Here is a 22,159-nt window from a genome sequence, read left to right as displayed (position 1 = left end):
GTGGAAGGGATAAAGGTCAGACCTGCTTTACACTTCTGCGTTCCACGTGTCTGTTCTCCGGTTCATAATTAGACCAATAATGACAGATCACTTACACATGCTGACAGGACCAGCCGTTACCTCAGGCAACCTTCACAACATTTTCCGGTCCCAACTGACACTGTGTGAAAGTCAATTCTATTATTTTTTTCTTACTTTGTGAGGTGGGAGAAAGAGCATGTCTTTCAGTATTGTTGCTTAGTGTCATTTTGCCAAGTATGATATAATTGTTTATCCTGGAACAATATTAATATCAACTAATCATGTCTTTCCAAACCTGTATGACTTTTTTTCTTCTGTGAAAAGAAAAGGAGACAACTTAATTAATATCTGGTTGGATGAATTTCATACAGTGGCAATACCTTGTGACATTCTTTAACACATAATAAAGCGTGTGGTTTGCTGATAATTTTCAAGTGCTTCAATTGGTTTTGGTAAAAAAACAAGCAACCCAATATGTAAGCAAATTTCACAGGAACACTGTGGCAGTTACCATTGCTTTACTAAATGCCAGTTAGTGCTTCACACTCCATTCCAGGAGATGGCATAACTGCACTCCTCTTTCTGCATCCTCCTTTTTCTGCCATCAGCTTGTTTGGCACCAAAACTTATAGGATTACGTAAAAAACGACCATCTAGTCATAAGTACTTTTGCGCTGACTAACTTGGGTGCTTTTATTAAATGGTAAAATGAATCACAGTGTACTGCAACTTTATTGAATTTACCCAACCGGATATAACCGGCTTATCAACCTATCATTTCCTTCTGATTATGGGTTAAGGTTAGAGTTGTCGGTTTTGCAATAGAGTTGGCCTATGTTTGTTGATTCAGGACTATCTTGTACAGTACCTTGCAAAATCTCATTCATCAATATGGTGAGTCAAATAAGAGGAAGCAAAAATATTGAAAGAGCAATAAGAACACAAATTTGTTGTTTATAATCTGTAGACATATCATTTTGTGGTACAATTGTGGTGCAATCCCGTTGCTTTAGTGTAGCAATTACCAAGGCTGAATTCCCCATCATAAAAATAACTGAGTTATGTGACCAATATTTATATCGGTACTTCTGGTTTTCTGACTGATCTATTGTAGCATGGAAGCCCAGACATGATGGTTTATGGCTCCATAACTCAAGGCCAAAGGCTGTTTATTTCCCACACTAAGGAATAGTTATTTTCCTGGTGGTGTCCTAAAAACAAAATATTTAGCAACACAGATATTCACAGACAGATATGACTGTGTTATTGGCACCTCGGATGGAATGATTGAAACTCGGAGGACAGCGGTGTCAGTTGGATGTGGGTGTTTAGGCCTTGCATTTTAGTTCAGTAGGAAAAAAGATGTTTTGGTTGAAATGAAATCACAGCAATGAACAGCATTTTATCCGTTTTTAAAACTCATTTAATGTATGTGATTATGTCACTCTTAGGGATTTGCCCAATCCTAACTGAATTGCAATGAATTACCTTCACACAAATATTGTATGCTGTCACAAAATACGGTATATTGTCCACTATAGAAAACTTTGATTAGTTACATTCTACTGTTCTTGTTAGTTAAACTGCCCCTCAGTCACTCTCTGGGGGCGGGGACCCCGACCCCCTGGATCTCTCTTCCTCATCCTGTAAATGCAGCTGGGTGTAGTAAAACGTAACCTTAGGCGGTTCATCCATATCGTATAGGGCCTGGCAGGTGTAGACCCCCTCGGCGTCATCTGAGACCCCCTCGATCACCAGAGTAGTTGTGTTGGTGAGCAGGGAAATCTCTCCCAGGGTGCTGGCTAAGGCCAGGAGTTTGGTGCCCTGTCCGTGGTTGTAGGCCAGAGGCTCATTTCTCTCTGTGCCTGGCCTGGAGAAGACCCAGATGAACAGGGTGGGCATATGGGACCCACAATAAAGGTGCACAGTGCTGTTCACTGTCGCCTGAACCTCTTGCCTGATGTACTCGATTTCATCTGGGTCAGGGATATCTAGACCTAAGCACACACAAACACAGTCTACCTGTAAATTTGTCAGTAAAATTCCAGAAATCATATACAAAAGTTGTCCTAAAGTTTTGTACCCAGTACTTTTGACAAATATAATTAAATGATGCATGCTCACATGATATAAAGTAGAACAATCTCCTTAAGGTGAATCGCCCTTCAATTGGGCTTGCCAAATTGAGATTTATATGAACAGCCTACTTGTTTTATTATGTACCCTATTATCGGACACTTTAATCTGCGTAAAATTTGTTAATAATAAGTGACACATGCAACTATGAAATGGATATTTTCGCATTGGCAGTGCTAACCTAAAACTTGAGAAAACCTAAAAAGTGCAAGCCCTGTTGTATCGGTCAGCAAAACAAAATTAACACCACAACAAGTGCCATATATTATATAATAGGCTATTACTTGATGGACATGAATGCTGAAAAAATGGCTGAATGTGCATTACCTTTATCATATATGAAAGCTTGAGGATTACATAAATGCACTAAACTAAAACCTGTGAAAAATGCAAACTAAAATCTGATTGGCTCAGTTTGGTTTCATCAATAACAACAATCTCCCCAAGCAAATATTATTGCATTAATAACTAAAAGGCATAAACAGAACGCCCAGTTCTGCGTTTCCCTATTTATGACTCCACTTCAAACACAAACACTCTCTCCTCTTGCATTGTTTCAAGAACGTTCGTGAAACACAAACCAAAAACAGACATTAACCTCCATCATTGCTGCTCCTTACCGTGTACAAAAACCAAGAGGAAGCAACAGAGCAGGGGGAAGAATCGTGCGATCCCCATGGTGCCACAAACTTCAGGAAATGCTGAAAGCAGACCTACAGACGACAACAGGCATTTGGACAGTTTCTCTTCTGTCCCATCTAAACCAGAACCTTCCAATGAAGAGTCTACTGGGACTCAGGTAACTGACAGAGTACTTCATCTCAGTTACTTTAAATAATTTATTAGTGAGTTGCACTGCCCTGTTCGCATGGTTTCTTTCATTCTCTGCTGGCAGAGTGGGGTATAGAGTGTCTGGAGATGACACTGCATCATTCATTATTGAGAAGGTTCAGGGACAGGACTTTCTGAAATCCCATCTGACGGTTACCTGTTCAAATAAGTTCAAGTTCAGAGGAGGTCAGTGAGAAGGACACACATCTCCACACACTGTTTACTTTGGTTGCTGGGTAACAATTTACATTTGTCAAGATAAATTCCTTGTTTAAAAGCCTGAATGTTTAGACCATAGATAGATAGACAGATAGACAGACAGATAGATAGATAGATAGATAGATAGATAGATAGATAGATAGATACATAGATCTTTCTTTATAGGTTCTTTATAGTGGAAAACAGTTATTTAGATTATTAAACTGTTCTCTAAGAAAGAAATGATTATTTTAACCCTTGTGCGTCAATTGAAAAAAGTTACACATAGATATATCCATTTACATTTATCTGACGCTTTAATCCAAAGCGACTTACAATTGCTAGATATGTCAGAGGTCGCACACCTCTGGAGCAACTAGGGGTTAAGTGTCTTGCTCAGGGACACATTGGTGTCTCACAGTGGATTCGAACCCGGGTCTCACACCATAGGCATGTGTCTTATCCATTGCGCCATCACCACCCCAACAGTGACAGTGCTCTAATAACAGTTGTTAGCTGAATACATCAATAAATAACAATTGACATGGAACACGATGTAGATGTAATGAAGACCAAGTTCCAGTGAAATATCTTCACAATCCCCTATGATTTATTTACGTCCTTCATTATGTGTGTATTCTGAGAGGCAGTTTCTCTCTGCAGACGATGAGGTTATGATACGTGACAGCATCTGAAATACACAATTGAGTTTAGAGTTACATTGTGTCTCTTCCATTTGATTATGTAAAAACAATTATGTTCATGAAGGCCAAAATGAGCAAAAATGGACAGAATGAGGCCTTTACCATGTTAAAAGGAAAAAGTGATATAAAGTCATTGTATAGATTTAATGTTTTTTTTTTTTTTTGGTGAATGGGTATGTTTAGGCATAAAGTCATAATAATACAAAAATAAAGCAATATGGATCATAAATTCCATATCTCTGTTACTTCCTTAGTGGAGAAGAGAAGATGAGTATCCTTAACTGAACAGAGCTGCTCACACTACATGTTCTGTTAAACTAAAAGAGAAAAAGACATGATTGAAAGGAAATGATTGTTAGAATTTTTAAAGTTATAATTTATAGACATTTTAAGAAAGAAATCATTTACCTGTTGAGAGTAGGCCTATGTTGACAGTCTGTGTAGTAACTGGAGTTGTATATCTGAGCTCCAGAAAATCAGTAATAAGGAGGCTTTGACAGTTACAGATTTAAAAAGGCATGAATAAAGAACACTAAACTCTAACACAAATAACCATTTCAGCATATAAAGGGTTCTTCAGGATGATACGGTACTAAATAGAACTGTTACTGCTTGTAAAGCACCTTTAAAGAACCATATTTTTGTGTAGTGTAAAATAGATTTATTTCAAGAAAATGGGGGTGAAATACTAAAATTCCAATAAAAATACACGCGTGCCAAAATGTATGTATAGTTGGCATTAACACAGGCAAAATGATTTAAAAAAAAAATTAAAAAAGACTAAACCTGTTCACTGAAAGGTTCTTTGGGGAACCAAAAATGGTTCTTCCCATGCATTGCTATGAAAACCCAATTTTGGAACTTTTATTTTGAAGAGTTTAAGTAACTTTTGACCTATTCCTTCAATTTTAGTCATTATGTGTTTATATCAGTTTTTGCGGAGATATGCTGAAGTCCGTTGATTTGCACATATTGTATCGAACAAAATGTTCTTTGGCAGGAACGCCACAATTCTGCAAGTTTACAGACAAAAGCAACCCCTGCAATTTTATTACAGCAGATGCTGCATCACACAACCACAATGATGAAAGGTAGATAAAAGGCAGAGATTCCAAAGCGCAGTTGATTTGTGATGAGTAGGATGAGTGGGCCTGCTTCAGATGGGGCGGACTGGCTGACCGAATTCCTTACCGGTGAAACACATCCCTTATTAAAGCAGTCTGAGACTGCGGAGGCCAGACACATCTGCTCCTGCAGACCTACAGCCCTGGGAAAGAAAGAGAGAGATAGAGAGAGAGGGGGGGTTGGGGGTTGGGGGGGGGGGGGGGGGGGGTGTTGTTGGCTGGAAAATGTGAGCAGTAGAAAAACAAAATGTTTTGGGGGTGGGTTTTTTTTTTTCAAGAGGGAGGAATGGCAATGAGAGAAGATAGGATTGGAGAGATTGGAGGGGAAGGTACAAGTCTCTGGGTCTTATCTGAGGCCTGTTTGCTGGGTAAAAGCTTTCAGGTGTGGTGCTCTTTCAACACAGACCCGGCTGTGCCTGGCAGGGAGTTGGCAGCACTGTGTGTGTCAGTGGCGGCTGCTGGTCTTTCAAAGAGGGGAAGCTCATTTACAGCCTACATCATAAAAATTGTTCATTTTTTATACTTAGGTTAAACTGAAACAAGGAATGTGGTGTATAATTGTGTAAAATGTATGATGAAACTTGCCTAGCAATTTCGCCAAGCAAATACCAAGAAATAGGTTGCAGGAGTTTGTCTTTCGACTACACTTGCAAAACCTGCGATGGGAAAGAGCTCAAACAGCTTCAGCGGCAGCGACTTTTTATAGTACAAAATCGCTGTCAATCGAAAGGAGATGCAGTCTTTGGACAGACTCTCCAATCATCACGCAGAAGCCCGGAGTTCAGCCCCGCCCACTCCTCCATTCTCCCCAGAGAAGCTGAGCGTGGAATAATCGCAGGTAATCACTGAAATCCTAGCAGGCTACACAAAGTTTCATGGTACAATGATGATATCAAATCGTAAAACCATACAGTTTTTTTTTTTTAGATAGATAATTTGTTCTTAACCTCGTTCTAATGTTGATGAATTCGGAGTGTTCTAAATAAATATATAAAAGCTTGTAAATTATGCAAGATCCTTGAGCAATGCCAAAAGTGGCATCCTCAACACAAGTTCAAACGCAATAAACACCTTTTATACAGACATCCCAGACCTCTGAAAAGCCAGCTGTATGTATACACACGTATCTGCGTCTTTATGCAGATCTACCTCGCAGCTTGAGCTATAACACACACTCTTTTACTGATCTAAGATCTATATCTATGTTTAAAATTTCATCTTAACATGTTTTCAAGGCCACCAAGGGTATGTGATTTTTGCGTACGAATTTGTTCCTCCTTTTTTTCTTAAATTTAGATGAAAGATTATTGATGAATCATTATTTGTTCGTGAAAATGTCCGTACACAAATTTGTGCAAACGCATGCTTAGTGAATGATTTCGCACCCAGTGATTTTATGAATACTATGGTAGGCCTACTGGAAGATTGCTATATTCATATACCGTTGATATTTACTTCAAGGTACCTCAAGAATGGTACGTTTTTAAATGGAGACAGTTATTTGATGCAATGTACTAAGAGATAAAGTCAGCAAGAGAGAGAGCACAATCTCTGCCATTGATTTCCTTTTCAGTGATCACATGATCATATAATGATTTCAACGTCTGGCCTCGGCTAAAAGGATTGCATCAGGATCTGTGTTTACACTGATTCAAGAATGCCGTATCAGGATCAGATGGTGTTTGTGCTGTAATTGTTGAGTATGTGCAGATACGGTGTGTGTCATTAATGCCTCAGGCTGAGCTCTGTGTGTAGTTAATAATTTGCTGCGCTGCACAATCTCCCTCTGTGTTCTTCAATATGAAACCTGGCATTTCCTCCCCTAGCTGAGAGCTCAGTGTGTTTTCTCCTTCTTTCTTGTATCCCAGTACTTTCATTTGGGTTTGCAGTGTGCATTCACACATCTCCTCTCTTTTCTCCCCTCTTGTCTCATCTCATGTTTTCTCATCTTGTCTCTTATTGTCTCATCTCATCCATTCTCCTCTCCTTTTTGTCTAATCTTTTCTCCTCTTATTCACACCATGGTCTGCCTGTTCTCTCCTCTCCTCACTAATCTGATCTCCTCTTGTCTCATTTCTTCTCATATTGTATCATCTTGCATGGCTTCCTCTTGTCTTGTTTCTTCTCTGCTTGTCATCTCATTTAGTTTTATCTCTTCTCCTCTTGTCTCGTCTTCATTGCCTCATATTGCTGCTCTTGTATCATCTTGACTTGACATGTTTTCCCCTCTTGTCTCATCTTCTCTCATCCATTCTTTTTTCTCTCGCATCTAACCATAATTCATCTCCTCCTCCTTTCCTCACTTCTCAACTTGTCTCATCTTATCTTGTCTCATTTTCCTTTTCTATCGTCATATAGTCTTCTATTCTCATATCATCACCTTGCCTCCCTCTTCTCTCCTACTTCTCAACTGATCTTGTCTTCTTTCTTCTCCTATTGTCTCATATTACATTACCTCATTTGATCTTGTTTCCTCTCCTCGTTTTGTTTCTTCTCTCTTCTTCCCTTGTCTCATTTTATTAAAATCTATTCTCAAATTGTCTCGTCTCCTTCTGTCTCAGCTCACGTCATCTCCCTCGTCTCTCATCTGATATTGTCTCCTCTCTTCTCATATTGTTTTATCTCTCGTAGTTGCAGTCACCAGCTGTGCTCTGGTTCGGTCGTCTTGGCCCAGTGTTTGAGGTTAGGGACAGATGACAGAAATACAGGCATGATGAGAAAATAGAGGACGCCAGACGGCAAAAGTGGACGGCACAGCAAAGGCGGAAAAAAATAGCACAAATTTTTCATAACTTGTAGCCACAGAAGGATTACAGAGGAGCCTATGGGACATTCCAGCAGCATCAGATTTATCCAGTCTAGCTTCAGGGTGAGTGGCGGACAGACCCTGCTTTATAAATTCCTAATTCTGTCATTACCGTAGCTGCTGACAGCTTCGTGTTTTGTTCCTACTGTACACACAAACCACATTTTCCCAGGCTCCACGCTCAAAGTTTGAGTATATTGCGTAATATCTTTGGCTGTCACATCAAGGGCAATACCGTTATGTCTTCTCACAGGTCCTCTCAGCCTCCTAATGATGGAGAGGGGCTTGTGGCCTGTCAACAAAGTGTGTCAGGCTTTGAATGGATGAGCTTAACTGCTTCTCAAAGTGCCGTGGATGTTTTTGTGGCTCTGCCAAGCGGCGGTCACACTAGAGTGAATTTCACAGGTCAGCTGACCTGCCACAGAGGAAGCGAGAGACCCGTGACACAGCGAGACCGGCCTGTGTGCGTATATGCGCAAACCACAAAACCCCGGAGACGCTTGCTTATGTTTCGGTGGAGCGGCTGTGAAGCGGAACGCAGGTTCACGTCAGGGACCGTGCACGATGTGTGTGTAAGAGAAGGGGCGGTCCAGTTGACCTAGAAAGAGCCAGATGAGAAAAAGCACCAAAGAGGCCTTCTGCAAACAACATGTGGAAAGACTTTGGCTTCAAATGTAGCGTGGAGCGTTTATATACTTCATGCAGACCGCTCTACTGTCCATCAGAGAGAAGAAGCCTCGGCACTCGCAATCACGCCCACGGTCGAGTGGCCGAGACGACCTCATCTTCTGCTTCCTGCTTCCTCTTAATCTTCCCGACCCCCAGTCGGAGAAAAAGACTCCCTCAGGGCTGTTTGCCTGCGTGGCTCCGCTTCAGCTGTTCAGTGTGCGGAAGTGCTTACCCACAATCCTCCCTGAGCAGGTGGCCCTTAACAGGCCTCTTTGTTTTCCTGTGTCTTGCCAAAAGAAGCTGAAGTAGAAGCTTGTGAAAATTAATTTCAACCCCCCTGCTCTTGGCTCTTGCCGGCACATGTGTATGAAGCATTCACAGGCTCCAAAATAGGATTTCCTGCACTCGTGTGATGTCATATTTCTCACGGTCCAAGGAAAAACGAGAAGCTCAATTTGCGCTCTTTGGCGAAACGCAAAGCAGCTCCGTAGGGACGTGGGCATAAGCGTTTTGCAAGCGTGGCCGGTTTACTTAATCTTCAATACACTCCACACACTTTTCTCACATTCTCATTGACTCCTTTGTGATCCCTCAAGATGGGAAGAGTTTTACAATTCCTCCTTCGGTCAGTAGGAAAAATATGGTATCTTTCTGTAAATGACTTCCTGAACTCTCTCTGATGTCTATCTCGTATCTCCTCAGCTCAGTGGCTGTGTTTTGCTCCCAGAGCTGCTTGTTTCGGTCTCAGAGCCAGTGAGCAATTATGTGCAATTGGCCTTTACAATCCAGCACTGCTTCTGATGATCTCATGGATAAATACCATTGGGATAAAGAGAGGAGATTAGGCTTCATATTGAATCTGAAGGATAGCTGGACGGTACGGCCTTCAAAGAGATCATACCGGTGCTGTCCTCTCAACGCCTGGCTTGATAACTGATGAAGGACACCATAAGTAGACATCAAGGACAAAGCTGAGAACAACTGGCACAGGACGGCAGCGACTAGGCAATGTGCATTCTTCCAAAAGACACAAACAGGAATATTTCAGGCTTAAATACATCTGTGGCATGCTGTTGATTATTGCAGAAAATAATTTGCATTTGCATTTACATTTACATTTACAATGGAAGTATATGGGGAAAGTATACAGAAGCATGAATTAATGTTTAAAATATCAAAGCTGTCAGTTTGTGTCTGATTCAATGCATGCATTTATGTGCGCATGAAAAGTTGCAGCCTGCACATACCAATACAGGCTGCACTTTTATTTATTCTTAATCAGAAATAATTCATACATTTTTAGAGTCATTAGTTTTTCAATTTACAATAGTGTATACTTGTATGCTTAACAAAGCAGTATTTATTTGATCAAAAATACAGTAAAAATAGTAATCTATTGTGAAATATTATTCAAATTTAAAAATAAATGTTTTATATTTTAACACATTTTAAAATGTACATTATTCCTGTGATGGCAAGGCTGAATTTTCATCGACCCTTATCCAAAGACAAGAAACACTTATTATTATTATCATTGTTGAAAACAGTTGTGTTGTTTAATATTTTTGTGTAAATCGTGAGGTCACTGATTCATTTAATGTCTTTGCTGAATAAAAGTATTCCTTCTTTAACAAAAATGGGTCCAAACTTTTGAATGCTACTTGTTTCTGAGGCCACTGTGAGTATGTGATTGTTATATATGTAACCATATTAAAATTTTGAATAATGTTTGTGCAAATTCATGGGTACATTGATGGGTAATCATGTGTAATTTCTATGAGAAAACATCTGTACGCAGATTTTATGCATAAATATCCATGTACGCATGGTTCGTAAAATGAGACCCACTATTTCAACACTTGTTAGCATGTACAATAAAATTGTTTACTAACCTTGTCTGTGGAAAGTTACTTGCAAAATTAGAAATTGTGCTATAAGCATAAGGATACAAACGTAGTGTTTTGTATTTGCTTTCTGATTTTCCTTTAAAATATCTAAAAAAATATATTCAATACTGAGAAGCAACACTGCATACAAAGTTAATCTCAGTAGTGAATTTTGAAGGTAAAAGGCTATAGACGTTGCTTTATTGGATTTGTAGCTTTGGAATGGTTTTGTTCAGAATATCCGTCTTGCCATTGAACATCTCTCTAAGTTTTACAACATTTGCTAACATTAGAGGAGTGAAATTTTCACGCCAGTTTTTCAGGCTGCATACATTTCATCACACACACACAACACGTTCCCTCGCCACCGGAACTGCCCTGGAAAGCCACCAACCATCACAACGTTTTCTCTCTCAATGGAAAGCAGACCTCATCGCAGTGTTTGAAATGTACAAGGATAATATGCTTTCTTAACACTTAGGAGAGCAAATAAACATTGGTGAACAAACAAACAGACGAGTAAACAAATTATCCTCGGGAATGCTGCTCGAGAACACAGCCACAAGAAGAAAGGGCATTTTTGCTTTTTCTCTCACTTTCGCTCTTCCCATCTGTCCGAGGTTAGAGGAACTCATTTACAGACCTGTTGCTTTATACAGTTTTTTTTTTTGTGGGAGTCAAAGACATTATAGCATTACATTTTCTGAAAAACAAACTTGAACCCTGTTGTGCCTTCTCCATCTGGAAACGGTAGAGGGCTTGTCTGAAAGATAAAAACGATATGAATCGCTTCTGGCAATGCAAACAGACAATCTGGGATCAATTACAGGGACAGCGTTCTGAAAGTAAAAAGGGAGGAGCGGGTAGGAACCAAGAACTTAGTGCTGCAGTTTTGTCCGCACACACAACGTTGACTGCTAATGCTATCTGTGACCTGTAGCATAAATAGTGTGTCTATAAAATCTGGCTGTGGATTGGCTGCAGAGAGTTTTAAAGCGAGGCCAGATGCATTAGTTAGGATCGTTCTTGCTAGTTTTCGGTGTCTCGTCATCCATTTTATAATACGTTCCAGCTAACAGGGAACATTCTATGAACATTCTGGAAAGGTTCTCTTAAAGTTAAGCCCGATAAATGTATGCCCGATTTACCCCTTTCGACATTCTGGGGGAAAAGAGCGTCCAGGGCATTGGTCGGTTCCGATGTTCGGCTCAGATAATCTGGTAATGTGTGGCAACATGTTTAATATTTAGGATTTTAAATTGGGATGATTACAACTATACATCAGTACTTCCACAATAGCCAATGAGAGACAAGTCTACAAGTAGACGTAAGTGACGTAACTTTTGAAATGGCGACCGCGAAAAAACAAGCAGCTGTACGGGTCCGGTGGACAATGGAGATGGAGGAACGGCTGGTTGAAACGTAGCAACAACACGACTGCATTTATGTCTCCTTATATAATATCTACAGGAAGTTGATGTGACACAGTATCCATTTTGTTTGCATCCGCTTCCCTGTGAGATCCAGATCCCATGAGGTGATCTGCCATGATAATCTTAAGAATATCTTGTAGTGTGTAATGCGCAGGTTTGAGATTTGAAAGAAGAAAATCTGTGAAGATTCTCCTTATGCACGTGATGCAACCAGATTTCACAATCGGATAAGATTTTAAAACTCCTGTAGTCTGAGAATGGCTTTACACACAAACGTTCTTCCAGCAACGTTAATAGAACATTTGTTCAAAGTTATCTGGTCTTTAATTATGCTCTCAATACGTTAGCACAGAAACTTTATCTTATTTCAATCATGTAATGTTGTCTCCCCTTAATGTTACTACTTATATTAGAATATTCAGAGCTCATATAAAAGTAACGTTCCCATAATGTCTGCAAAATATCCTTAATGTTCGTATAACCAAGAAAAAATAAACTTTTTAAAACATTTTTACAAACTAGATGTTTTGAAAGTTTATAGAACATTCATAGTGACATTTTCACTATGAATATAACTTAATGGGAACATTAGTAAAACATTCTTAGATCATGTTTTTGTTTACCGGGATACGGTTATAATTAAAAACATGTCTGTAAACTTGCAGATGTTAAATGTGTGCAAATGAAAATCATTAATGCTTAATTCAAACAGTCACATTCATGCCTAAAATATAGGAAAACACACACACACACACACTGATCGAACTTACTAGTGCCACAAACTGTGAAACATCTGCCAGGCAGCCCAGAAGCAGTGCATTGTGGGACCAGCAGCGCTTAATGAAAGGAATATGAATAGCACAAAGTAAAAACAGAAAGAAAACAGGAGGGAAAATGACGAGAGGAAAGGAAGAAGAAAGGGTGAAGAGAGACAAAAGAAAGAATCTAATGGAGTCCAGATTGTTAGGTGCTCTCGTGTTACAGATGAGGCGTACTGCGACAAGTATGTTTGAAACCTTCAAGCAAAGCGACTTAATTTATCATAACAAAGATAGTCACGTTCAAATTCATTATTTTACAAGCACATTTATGCACCTTGATGTAGGTTTGGTGCTCCCGTGCAGTGTATATTTAGCCTACTTTGTCTTTCCCAAAGAAAGCAGTGGAGATGTTGGCTATGTTTGAGAGAGTGACAAATAATGTCGTTTTTTAACCTCTCGCTGTGCACTATAATGTTACCAACCCGCACAGAACTGTCAACAATATTTTTCAATTATTTATTTAGGCATTACAATCAATAGGCCTATTACGGTTCAATATCCGCAATTATAGTCTGTCCAATTGTAGTGTTCTTAAAAAGTGCCGTTTTGGGAAAGACTCTGGCACCATCTTGTGGTTTTACATGTAATCTGGATTATGGCTACATTGTTTTGGTTTTGGAGAAAACTCTGGCAAATAGATTTTGATATATTAAGTATACCTTTATGTGTCTGTTTATTGATGTATTTATTCCTGCTTTATTAGAAAAATTTAAAACGTTGTGTGATTGATTCTTATGATGAATATACAGCTCATTTTAATTAGTCATGTGGTCTCGCAAAATTATTTTTAATGGACGCCTATTCTTTTAATTATGATGAGCTTATGTATTTATAATAAAATGCTGTTATACCACAGGACTTGGCAGGACAGCTACCCATACTACTACCATATTCCTACAGTTATATATATATATAGGTCTATAATCGATGGTTTTAAATTTTCAAAATTTAAGTCTAAAATGTCTAGTTTCTCTTATACTCTGTATTAACGCGCTGTCAGTGTGATTTTGCCAAGTGAGACGTGTTCCTGGGTCAATATATTTTGTTGATCCTGGAGCAACATTCCTGTCTAAAAATGTTGTCCCAACCCTATCCCTACCTCTAAACCTAACCGTACCCATAACTTCTCCCTAAAATCAGAGGGAAATGATGGGTGAATAATAGTGATGTAGAAGCACCTAACCCTGGTTGTAAGTCCAAACTTGACATAAACTGTAAACTTGTCCCTTCAAATCTGATTGGTTGATTGAAATGTTGTTCCAGGAACATGTTGGACTTGGTGAAATAGTTTATGCAGTATTATTCAACTATAATTTCCTTCTGATTTAGGGAGAAGTTATGGCTATCTTTAGGTTTAGAGGTAGGGATAGGGTTAGGACAAAAAATGTCAGACAGAAATGTTGTTGCAGGATCAACAAAATATGTTAATCCAGGAATATGTCTTACTTGGCAAACTTAGTTACTACCTTGCTTTACAAGATTAGTGCAATGAACTGTATTGCTGGAAGAATTGTTAACCTGATTATTATTAATAATTAGTATAAACTGTTGCTGTTTTTCACTATAAAATGAACAATTCTGCAACATTTTTGAGCGCTTCAAAACAAATCAGTTCCTAATGTAATATTCATTTACAAAGTAGCAGACTCAGAAAGAATGTTGTAATTTTAATTTGTATAAAACTTGAAACTATGAAACTTAGCGAGCTGGTTTCATTGGACATTTTCAAAGTAGTTTTAAAAGATTTGGAGAATGAAACATCGGGCTTTAGATGTTTTAACTAGTTATGTATTGATATTGAAATTTGATTGGATCTGCTTGTGTGTGTATGTGTTTATGTGTGGATGTTATCTGTTAAACTCAAACGTGCTGTGACTGTCAGTCTTGGCCAGGACGCTCCTGTTAAATCTCAGTGTGCTTCTTTTCCTGGTAAAATAAAGGTTATAATAATATGCAGGTAGCAGAACATCTCCCACCTCCGATAACAGGGGCATGGGAGATTCATGAATTATTTAGTGCCTCATTAGCCCTGCAAAACCTCACATTAGCCCAATTAACACTACAGTGCATGAGTGTTAACACGCCAATCAACAGGTAATTTTACAAGAGCTGGTCAAGAGTGAAGAACACGTACCACCCGTGTGCTATTCTGCACACCTGCACGTATGCTATATCTCAATGTCTGATGTACATTCTGATTCTGAGAGAGTTTCAGATGCTTGAAAATACAGCTTTGGCTTTTATTTGGCAGCGGATCCGCTAATGCAAGGTGCTTTCAGAAATGAGGGTCATTCACGACGAGGAGCAGGTTAAGATGACTTACAGACACAATGGCAGGGGTATTGTTGTCACCACGGAAACCATTAGTTGCCAGGCAACTGACCTATCAAGGCAAGACTGTGAGCCTGTCAACTAATGATGGGATTCCAGCAGCTCAGAGTGTTAAAATACAGCTGCGTGATGTTGGAGTGTGTGTGTGTGTGACAGAAAGAAAGGAAGAAAGGTGGGTGGCAAGCTGTGGGAAGAGTAAAGTATTGTTTTGAAAATGTAAAAAGATCAGAAATTGATGGTATCGAAACTGGAAACATGCAAAAAATGTGCTTTCACTCACTGAGGAGAATAATTTGCGGGAAGTGACTCACTTTGCCTTTAGCGAGTGTGTTTTGACTAAATGTCCATTGTCTTTATACGAAGTGTACCTGGCCTTGGAAGTGTTCCAGCCTTGAATGAACCTTACTCGTCCTTCGTCCTTCGAGTGGCTGCCATTTCTCATCAAAGAAACAAACCCAGAACAAAGACAAAGCGGCAGACGTGATTAAAGCACCGTCACGCAAATTGATCTATACAAAGTCTTTATTAGGTGCTATAGATTTCCATAGAGTCAAATTTCCATGGAATACAAATGAATGCTATTTACTTTGTTCCTTCGTTTTAGATAAATCGTGTGCTGTCAGAATGCACAGATACATTTGAATTGTGACAGAAGCTCAGAGTCGTTCTTTTTTTATAGATATGCTATTGTATCTGTACAGTGAGTTTGACGTAAATTTCATAATCAGCGTAATGCACTTGCACAGCCAGATATTTATTACCACGCATGCTCCATAGGCACAGCTTGCAATTGTGCCTTTGTTTTTTGTTGTTGCACTAGTTATTTTGCCCACAAGGTGGCAACACTGCCCATTGTTTTAAGCCTCTGGTCAGCGTCAGGGTCTGTCAGTTATTTTGCTGTGTGTTCCTCTACCGTTGGTGCTAGTCGGACTCCATCGGTGGCTTTTTGGACGATTGAGCACGTTGAAATCTGCGTCAGACAGTCGGTGAAAGAGATCGTTCTGGTTGGCTGCTGAGCCAGTGAGTGAGAAGAAAAACGAAAGTGGTAAAAGCAATCAAATTATGAAGACAAGAGGTCAAACACACAGAATGTTCCTCTAATTTTACATCTTCACTGTTGGCTTCACAACACAGTTGGTTTTGTCGACCACTTCTTTGAATTGGTTTTGTTTGTGGCTGCCCCTACAGACGAAAAAGAAATGGAAGAGACAAAACAACAACAAACTACTGGAGACACACCGGGCCGCCACTAACAGGGCGAAAGGTGGTGACGATTCTAGGGGCCCCTGTACTTAGAGGGCCCCGCAATTTCAACCGAGGGCTTTTCCACACTAATACATTTTAATTTCTTTTTCTCTCCGTTTTGGCAGTTTTCGCGTTGTACTGTGGAGTGTGAAAACGGAGGTATTCGAAAACGATAATGCATCTTTAGTCATGTGATGCATATTGAACCGATAGATATATGTTAATACCGCTATTGTGCCTATTACAGGTGAAACTCGAAAAATTTGAATATCGTGCAACAGTTCATGTATTTCAGTAATTCAAATGAAAAGGTGAAACTAATATATTTATTATATATAACTACTGTATATACATATGCATGATTATACTTTTCAGAGGGCCGACATTTCTGTATTTTAAAATCGTTTTTTTAATAAATTTTTTTAATATTATAATTTTCTGAGATTTTGAATTTGGGGTTTTCATAAGCTGTAAGCCATAATCATCAAAATTATAACTTTTGCACGATATTCAAATTTTTCGAGTTTCACCTGTATGTGCTAATCACTTTCACACTGTTGTTAAAGATATGTTACTTTGTACAAGCAGTCCTGGAAAGATGACAGAAAATTTACTTGCAATTGCTGCCCTGCGACAAAACATGAGAGCAGTTGCGTTTCAGTTGCGTTCAGTTTTAGTTGCGTAAAACTGAGAGCAGTTGTGTTTTAGACCAAACATATAATGGTGAGTGAGTGCGACCTGGACGCATCAGTGAATGGTGAGATATTTTGCTATATAAAATGATCCTGCCAGAAGAATAGAATAACTTTATTATGTCTGTTCCAGCTTTTAGGAGGTTTTATCCTGATCTATCCGGATTAATGTAGACGTAGCCAGTACTTTGGGCTTTACAAACATGGGCTGGCCTGAACCACATTAAGCAGCCTAACCTTGACCCCTTGGAGGTCATGGGGACCCCACAGACCCCTCTTACTTTCAACCCCTCCTCTTCAACCAAGTCCAGCCCTACATTTAGTCTAACTATGGAAGTAAAATGGATTGCAAATCCAAATCAGGCACTTGACCTCTTTAAGAACAACAATGTTTGCTCCCATATTTTGACTCCTCTGTAGATCCACCAAAAAGAGTTACACTTATTTTGAGGGTCCACTTTAGACACTCTACTAAATAACTTTGTAACTACAGTACATGTCAACTAACTCATTAGAGTATTAGTAGGCTGTTAGGGTCGGGTTAGGTGTTAGGGCTCAGGTTATAGAGCAAGTTGATGTAGTTGCAAAGTTACTTATAGTCAGAAGAATGTCTTTTGGGGGATCATCAAAACAAAGTCTTAGCAGATATTAAGCAGACAGTCTATTAATACTCTAATGAAAGTTAGTTGATTTGTATTTGCAAAGTTATTTATAGTTAGTAGAATGTCTAAAGTGGACCTTTGAAATAAAGTGTTACCCAAAGAAGAATGACTTGGTTCCTTGCATAATAATACCATTTGAGTGAAAGTGATGAAATATCATCCTCCAAATGTAGCTTGAGCCAATTTCGAGTAATTCTAAAAAGAATACACTGGTGATATACATTGTTGACTCTGAAATATTAGTCTGTAACTACTATCAGAGTCTCAATGCTTAATATCTTCAGTGTTCTTTGGGAACTCGTCCAACTCTCTCTCTCTCTCTCTCTCTCTCTCTCTCTCTCTCTCTCTCTCTCTCTCTCTCTCTCTCTCTCTCTCTCTCTCTGTCTCTCTCTCCCTCCCTCCCTGCCGGTGGCTGTCTGTGATGGAGTTATTTCATTTTTCTATAAAACACTGATGTGGGGGAAGCTCCAAGTCTCCAGAGAACTTCCCACCACTAACAAGCTAAATTAAACTCGCGAAAGACAAACAAGGCAACAAAGAAACACACATACACACAAGCTTCTCTTTAACCCACCTTAGTTCCTCCCAAGGCTAATTAAAAGCACTTCGTAATTTCTTAAGTCACTGATTTGGCTGAGTAATTAGAAGCTCTTTCTTCCAATTGCTCCTGTTGCACCAACTATTCTCTTAAGCACTTCCTATATATTTGTGGCACAGGTTTGATTATTTTAGGTTGATCTGGTTAATATGTGACTTTGACATTCATAACTTTTTTCTTTCCCCCTCAATCATACATCAGTTTTCCGTTTCTATCATTCATTCACTCTTTTTCTCTCCTCTTGTTATCCAATTCCATCAGACTCACGGTGGGTAAACCAATTTACATTCTTGTTTTGGTCTTCAGATCCTTTCCAGTTTCCATGACAACACTGCTTTCGCACTCTTTCTCCCCCTTTCTCCTCCTCAGGATCTTTCATTCCCCACTGTTTCGCTCTCCGTCTTTACTCTTGACCTTCCTCTTCTGTCTCATTTTCGTTCTCTTTATATTCTGTTTGGTTCTTGCGTCTATCTCTCATTTCCTTGCCTAATTGATGCGGTTGCCGGCGTGGCACGCAGCGGCTGAGGGTAGCGATGAAGAAGCGAGATGGGCAGGAGGGAGATGCATCCCAAACGTCTGTATTAACACACATCACGCTCTCTGTGTGTTAAATGATCAGTGCCGGGAGGAAATGATTTGAGCGTCTCTCTGTCTCTGTTTCAAAATACTGTCTTGTCTCTGATGCTTTTATTTGCTGCTGTCTGCAGACGGAGGGTCATTTTATATGGGCGATATAATTAAATAACTGTGTGAAAGAAATTAATCATCACATTCACTGGGTACAGGCATTTAATGTGCACAGGATTAAAAAAATAGAGATGTACTGTAACTGTTCCAGAGACCTTGTGAAATAGTTTGTGAAGTGAACCTCTTTCCCCTCCAAATCTTTTAATATGTTTCCATGCACTTTTCAGAAATGTGACCATGTTCATCTAATATTATTACATGGCTCTGTGGAGAACTTGATTCTGATTGGCCAATCACACATTCGGTGTTCAAATATTTGTGAATAATTGCTGTTTTCTACATAGCTCTGCTTCATGTCTGTGGTAACACACTGTGGTCTCCTTCTCTCACATATTACAATTATTTTAAATTGAAATCAATATTTCATGTCAATATCTGTTTTTATTTGATAAGTGGTAATAAGTGGAAATAAGTGTAACAAGTAAATCCCCATTCAGCCGGTCATTATTGAAAAATAAACACTTTACGAATGATATAAGACCACTCGTTAGGTGTTTATTTAATAATAATGACCGGCTGACTGTACATTATTCCTTACTAGTAACGTTGTTTCTGTTTAGGGTCAGTTTAACCTTAGTCTCGCGTAGCCAGACCTTCAGACTGACGGCAGATGATTCCATAGCAGCTTTCATTGGCCAATGCCCAGAGGCCATCTGACTGACATGTAAATCAACCAATCACAGTTCTCTTTGTTCATCGTTATGTTTAGGGGTGTGAAAATGTAACATTGATGTCCCTACAATAACAGACCGGTGAGTAAAACTCTTGGACGTATTTTAAGGAGTCTATGCCAAGAACTTTACATACTTCACATACTTTTGTTGTTGATCCTGATAAGCACTTATTGTCACAGTCTTAAACACAACAGCGTTCTTCTAAAATCCTGAATTGTTTCCAGTTAAGTGTTCCAGACGTTCTGCCAGCGGGCTGTGTGCATGACGTCTGAGGCTGAGAGTTGTTTAACTTCAGCAACACATTAGTTGCATTCCAATTTGCGTACGTTTTCACTAGGGTGTAATGGTACACAGAGTAACGGTTCGGTATGTACCTCGGTTTTCCGTATGAGTTCGGTACATTTACATGCCTTGCCATTTACATTTTCTTTGCGCGTAAGAGTTCATTACAATGGCTGGTGCACAAAGTTCAATATAACGCTTTTTCAAGAAATCACAGAAAGTTGAACGAGAAGGAGGAAAGGTGGCATCTACTTCTGAGCCTACTTCAACTTTCCACGAGGAGACAGAGTGAGGCGGCACTTGAGGCTTCCCGTTTCCAGGACACGCATATTTCATCAGTGGACTGTAGTGAGACTTCCACCACACAAATCAGCACAATGACAAATTATTTTGTCTCATTTTAACAGCGGAAACAACTTAAAATACTCCCTCGTTTATGGTCATACAGATAAGAGAAAGACATCATTCAAAACTGTAAAGTTTCTCAAAATAAAAATGAAACACTGTGCTTTTGTAAAATAAAGAAAACAAACTTTCTGTCATCCCGGTGAAGTTTGTGGAGTGCGTCACAAAAATGAATCGAACCTCATAGGCTACTAGCAAGCTCTTGCGTGCCACCTGAACTCTTGGTTAGGGTATAGACAATCTCTTCTTCTGCTCTTTTTCTTGTTGTTGCGGTTAGCAAACAGCGTTGCATTACCGCGCACGTCCCCTTCTGGATTGAAGTGTGGATCACCTGTGACTGACTGTATTCGTCATCTGACTGTATGCACCAAACTTTGACGTCCGTACCGTGACGGTTCAGGACGAATACCATTTCACCCCTATTATGCACTATTTTATAACACTTTATAGTATATTGTGAGTAGTGTGCTCACACTGAAAAATACAACAACAAGTGCACTTTAAATGCTCGGATGATGCACTTATTTTAAGGGGTCCTATTATGCTGTTTTACATTTTCAACTCTCTTTATTGTGTTATGTTGCTGTTTGAGCATGAAAAAGGTCTGCAAAGTTACAAAGCATAAAGTCACTCCAAAGGGAGATCTTCTCTATACCACTCTGCCATGATCTCCCTGAAACGCCCCGATTTAGTCTTGAGTTTTCTTCCCAGGAACATGTCACCATATTCCTCATTTAAATAATTCCCACCCAATGGGCACGCAAGAGAAAAAAAGCAGAGGCCTGGTTGAGTTGCGTTAACAGTGTGCTGAAACTCATGGTAGGGGTGTGACATTTTCTGAGATACGCTCGAATTGGGTGACCAATCTCAACACACGGTTCCAGCAGACCAATCAGAGCACATTGTGCTTTTCAGAAGGAGAGGCTTCATATAAACCGGAACTAAACAGAGCGTTACTGACAGACTGGGGAGAGAGGCGCTGCAACAATGTCAAATATGTTAATAAATTATGTTTTTTTAATTTTAACATTCAAGCATGAAAACATAATCATTTTTTTTGATAAGGGGCATGATAGGTCCCCTTTAACTGGAAAAAAAATAATGTGGCATTTTGGACACTTCATGCAGTCAAACTGTCACAGCATTCCTTTAGTAGCGGAATGGGAGTCTGATGACAAAATAACCATCTAAAACGTATACACTAGATGGTTGAGGACATAATTGCATGGTGTAAAGTATGTCATTTAGGACACAACTGGTGTCTCATCCTGAAACCTCAATGTTAAAGGGATAATTTACAATCAAAAATTACAAATTTACTCACCTTTATGTCATTCCAAACCTGTAGGAAACCCCATTGACTTTTACTGCATGGACACAATAATCTTCTTTTGAATTCTGCACAAGAAAGTCATACAAGTTTGAAAGGAAATGAGTGTGAGTAAATTATGACAGAATTTTCATTTTTCCGTGAGCTATTCCTTTAAATGTATTTTCAAGCAATGGACTTTGTGTCTATCAGAAACCAAACATAACACAAGGGTTAAATCCAATACACAATTTTGTATCTCTACAAAGATGCTTACTGTCTTCTTGGTACATTTCATTCATCTCTCTCTCTTTCCCACTTTCTCCTCCAGGCTTGGCATTTGAGAGTGTAACACAACACCAGATCTGGGAGACAAAGAGAAAGAGCCCAGTTCTTTTCAGCAATACACTTTTGCCAGTGCAAAATATCCCATCCTCATTTTTTTTTTTACTTCTCAACTGAACACCACTCTGTCCATTTATCAGGGTTTACTACACAAATTTAACAGCATAATTAGAGTCCTACATTTCCCAAGGTTTCATCATGTATATGAGATTATAAAGCATGCTTCCTTGGGGTAAAACA

General features: G+C 39.2%; 2 protein-coding genes across 2 annotated transcripts in view; one reads left to right on the top strand and one right to left on the bottom strand.

Moving 5' to 3' along the window:
* Positions 1-22,159, top strand: part of LOC143757334 (uncharacterized) — a 252,183-nt gene that overhangs the window by 169,957 nt on the left and 60,067 nt on the right. The gene's annotated exons all lie outside the window — the stretch shown is intronic.
* LOC143757460 (V-set and immunoglobulin domain-containing protein 10-like 2) lies at positions 1,422-2,902 on the bottom strand. The gene is made up of 2 exons (XM_077248536.1): positions 2,778-2,902; positions 1,422-2,018 (listed from the first exon to the last, which is right to left on the bottom strand). The coding sequence occupies exons 1-2, from the start codon at positions 2,833-2,835 to the stop codon at positions 1,612-1,614; spliced, it is 465 nt and encodes a 154-aa protein (XP_077104651.1). The 5' UTR covers positions 2,836-2,902; the 3' UTR covers positions 1,422-1,611.

The sequence above is a fragment of the Siphateles boraxobius genome, unplaced genomic scaffold, assembly GCF_051911475.1.
Source record: "Siphateles boraxobius isolate OS27281-9 unplaced genomic scaffold, OSU_SipBor_1 30, whole genome shotgun sequence".
NCBI classification, from domain to species: Eukaryota; Metazoa; Chordata; class Actinopteri; order Cypriniformes; family Leuciscidae; genus Siphateles; species Siphateles boraxobius.
The sequence above is the reverse complement of the archived record's forward strand: the minus strand, read 5'-3'. Positions and strand labels throughout refer to the sequence as shown.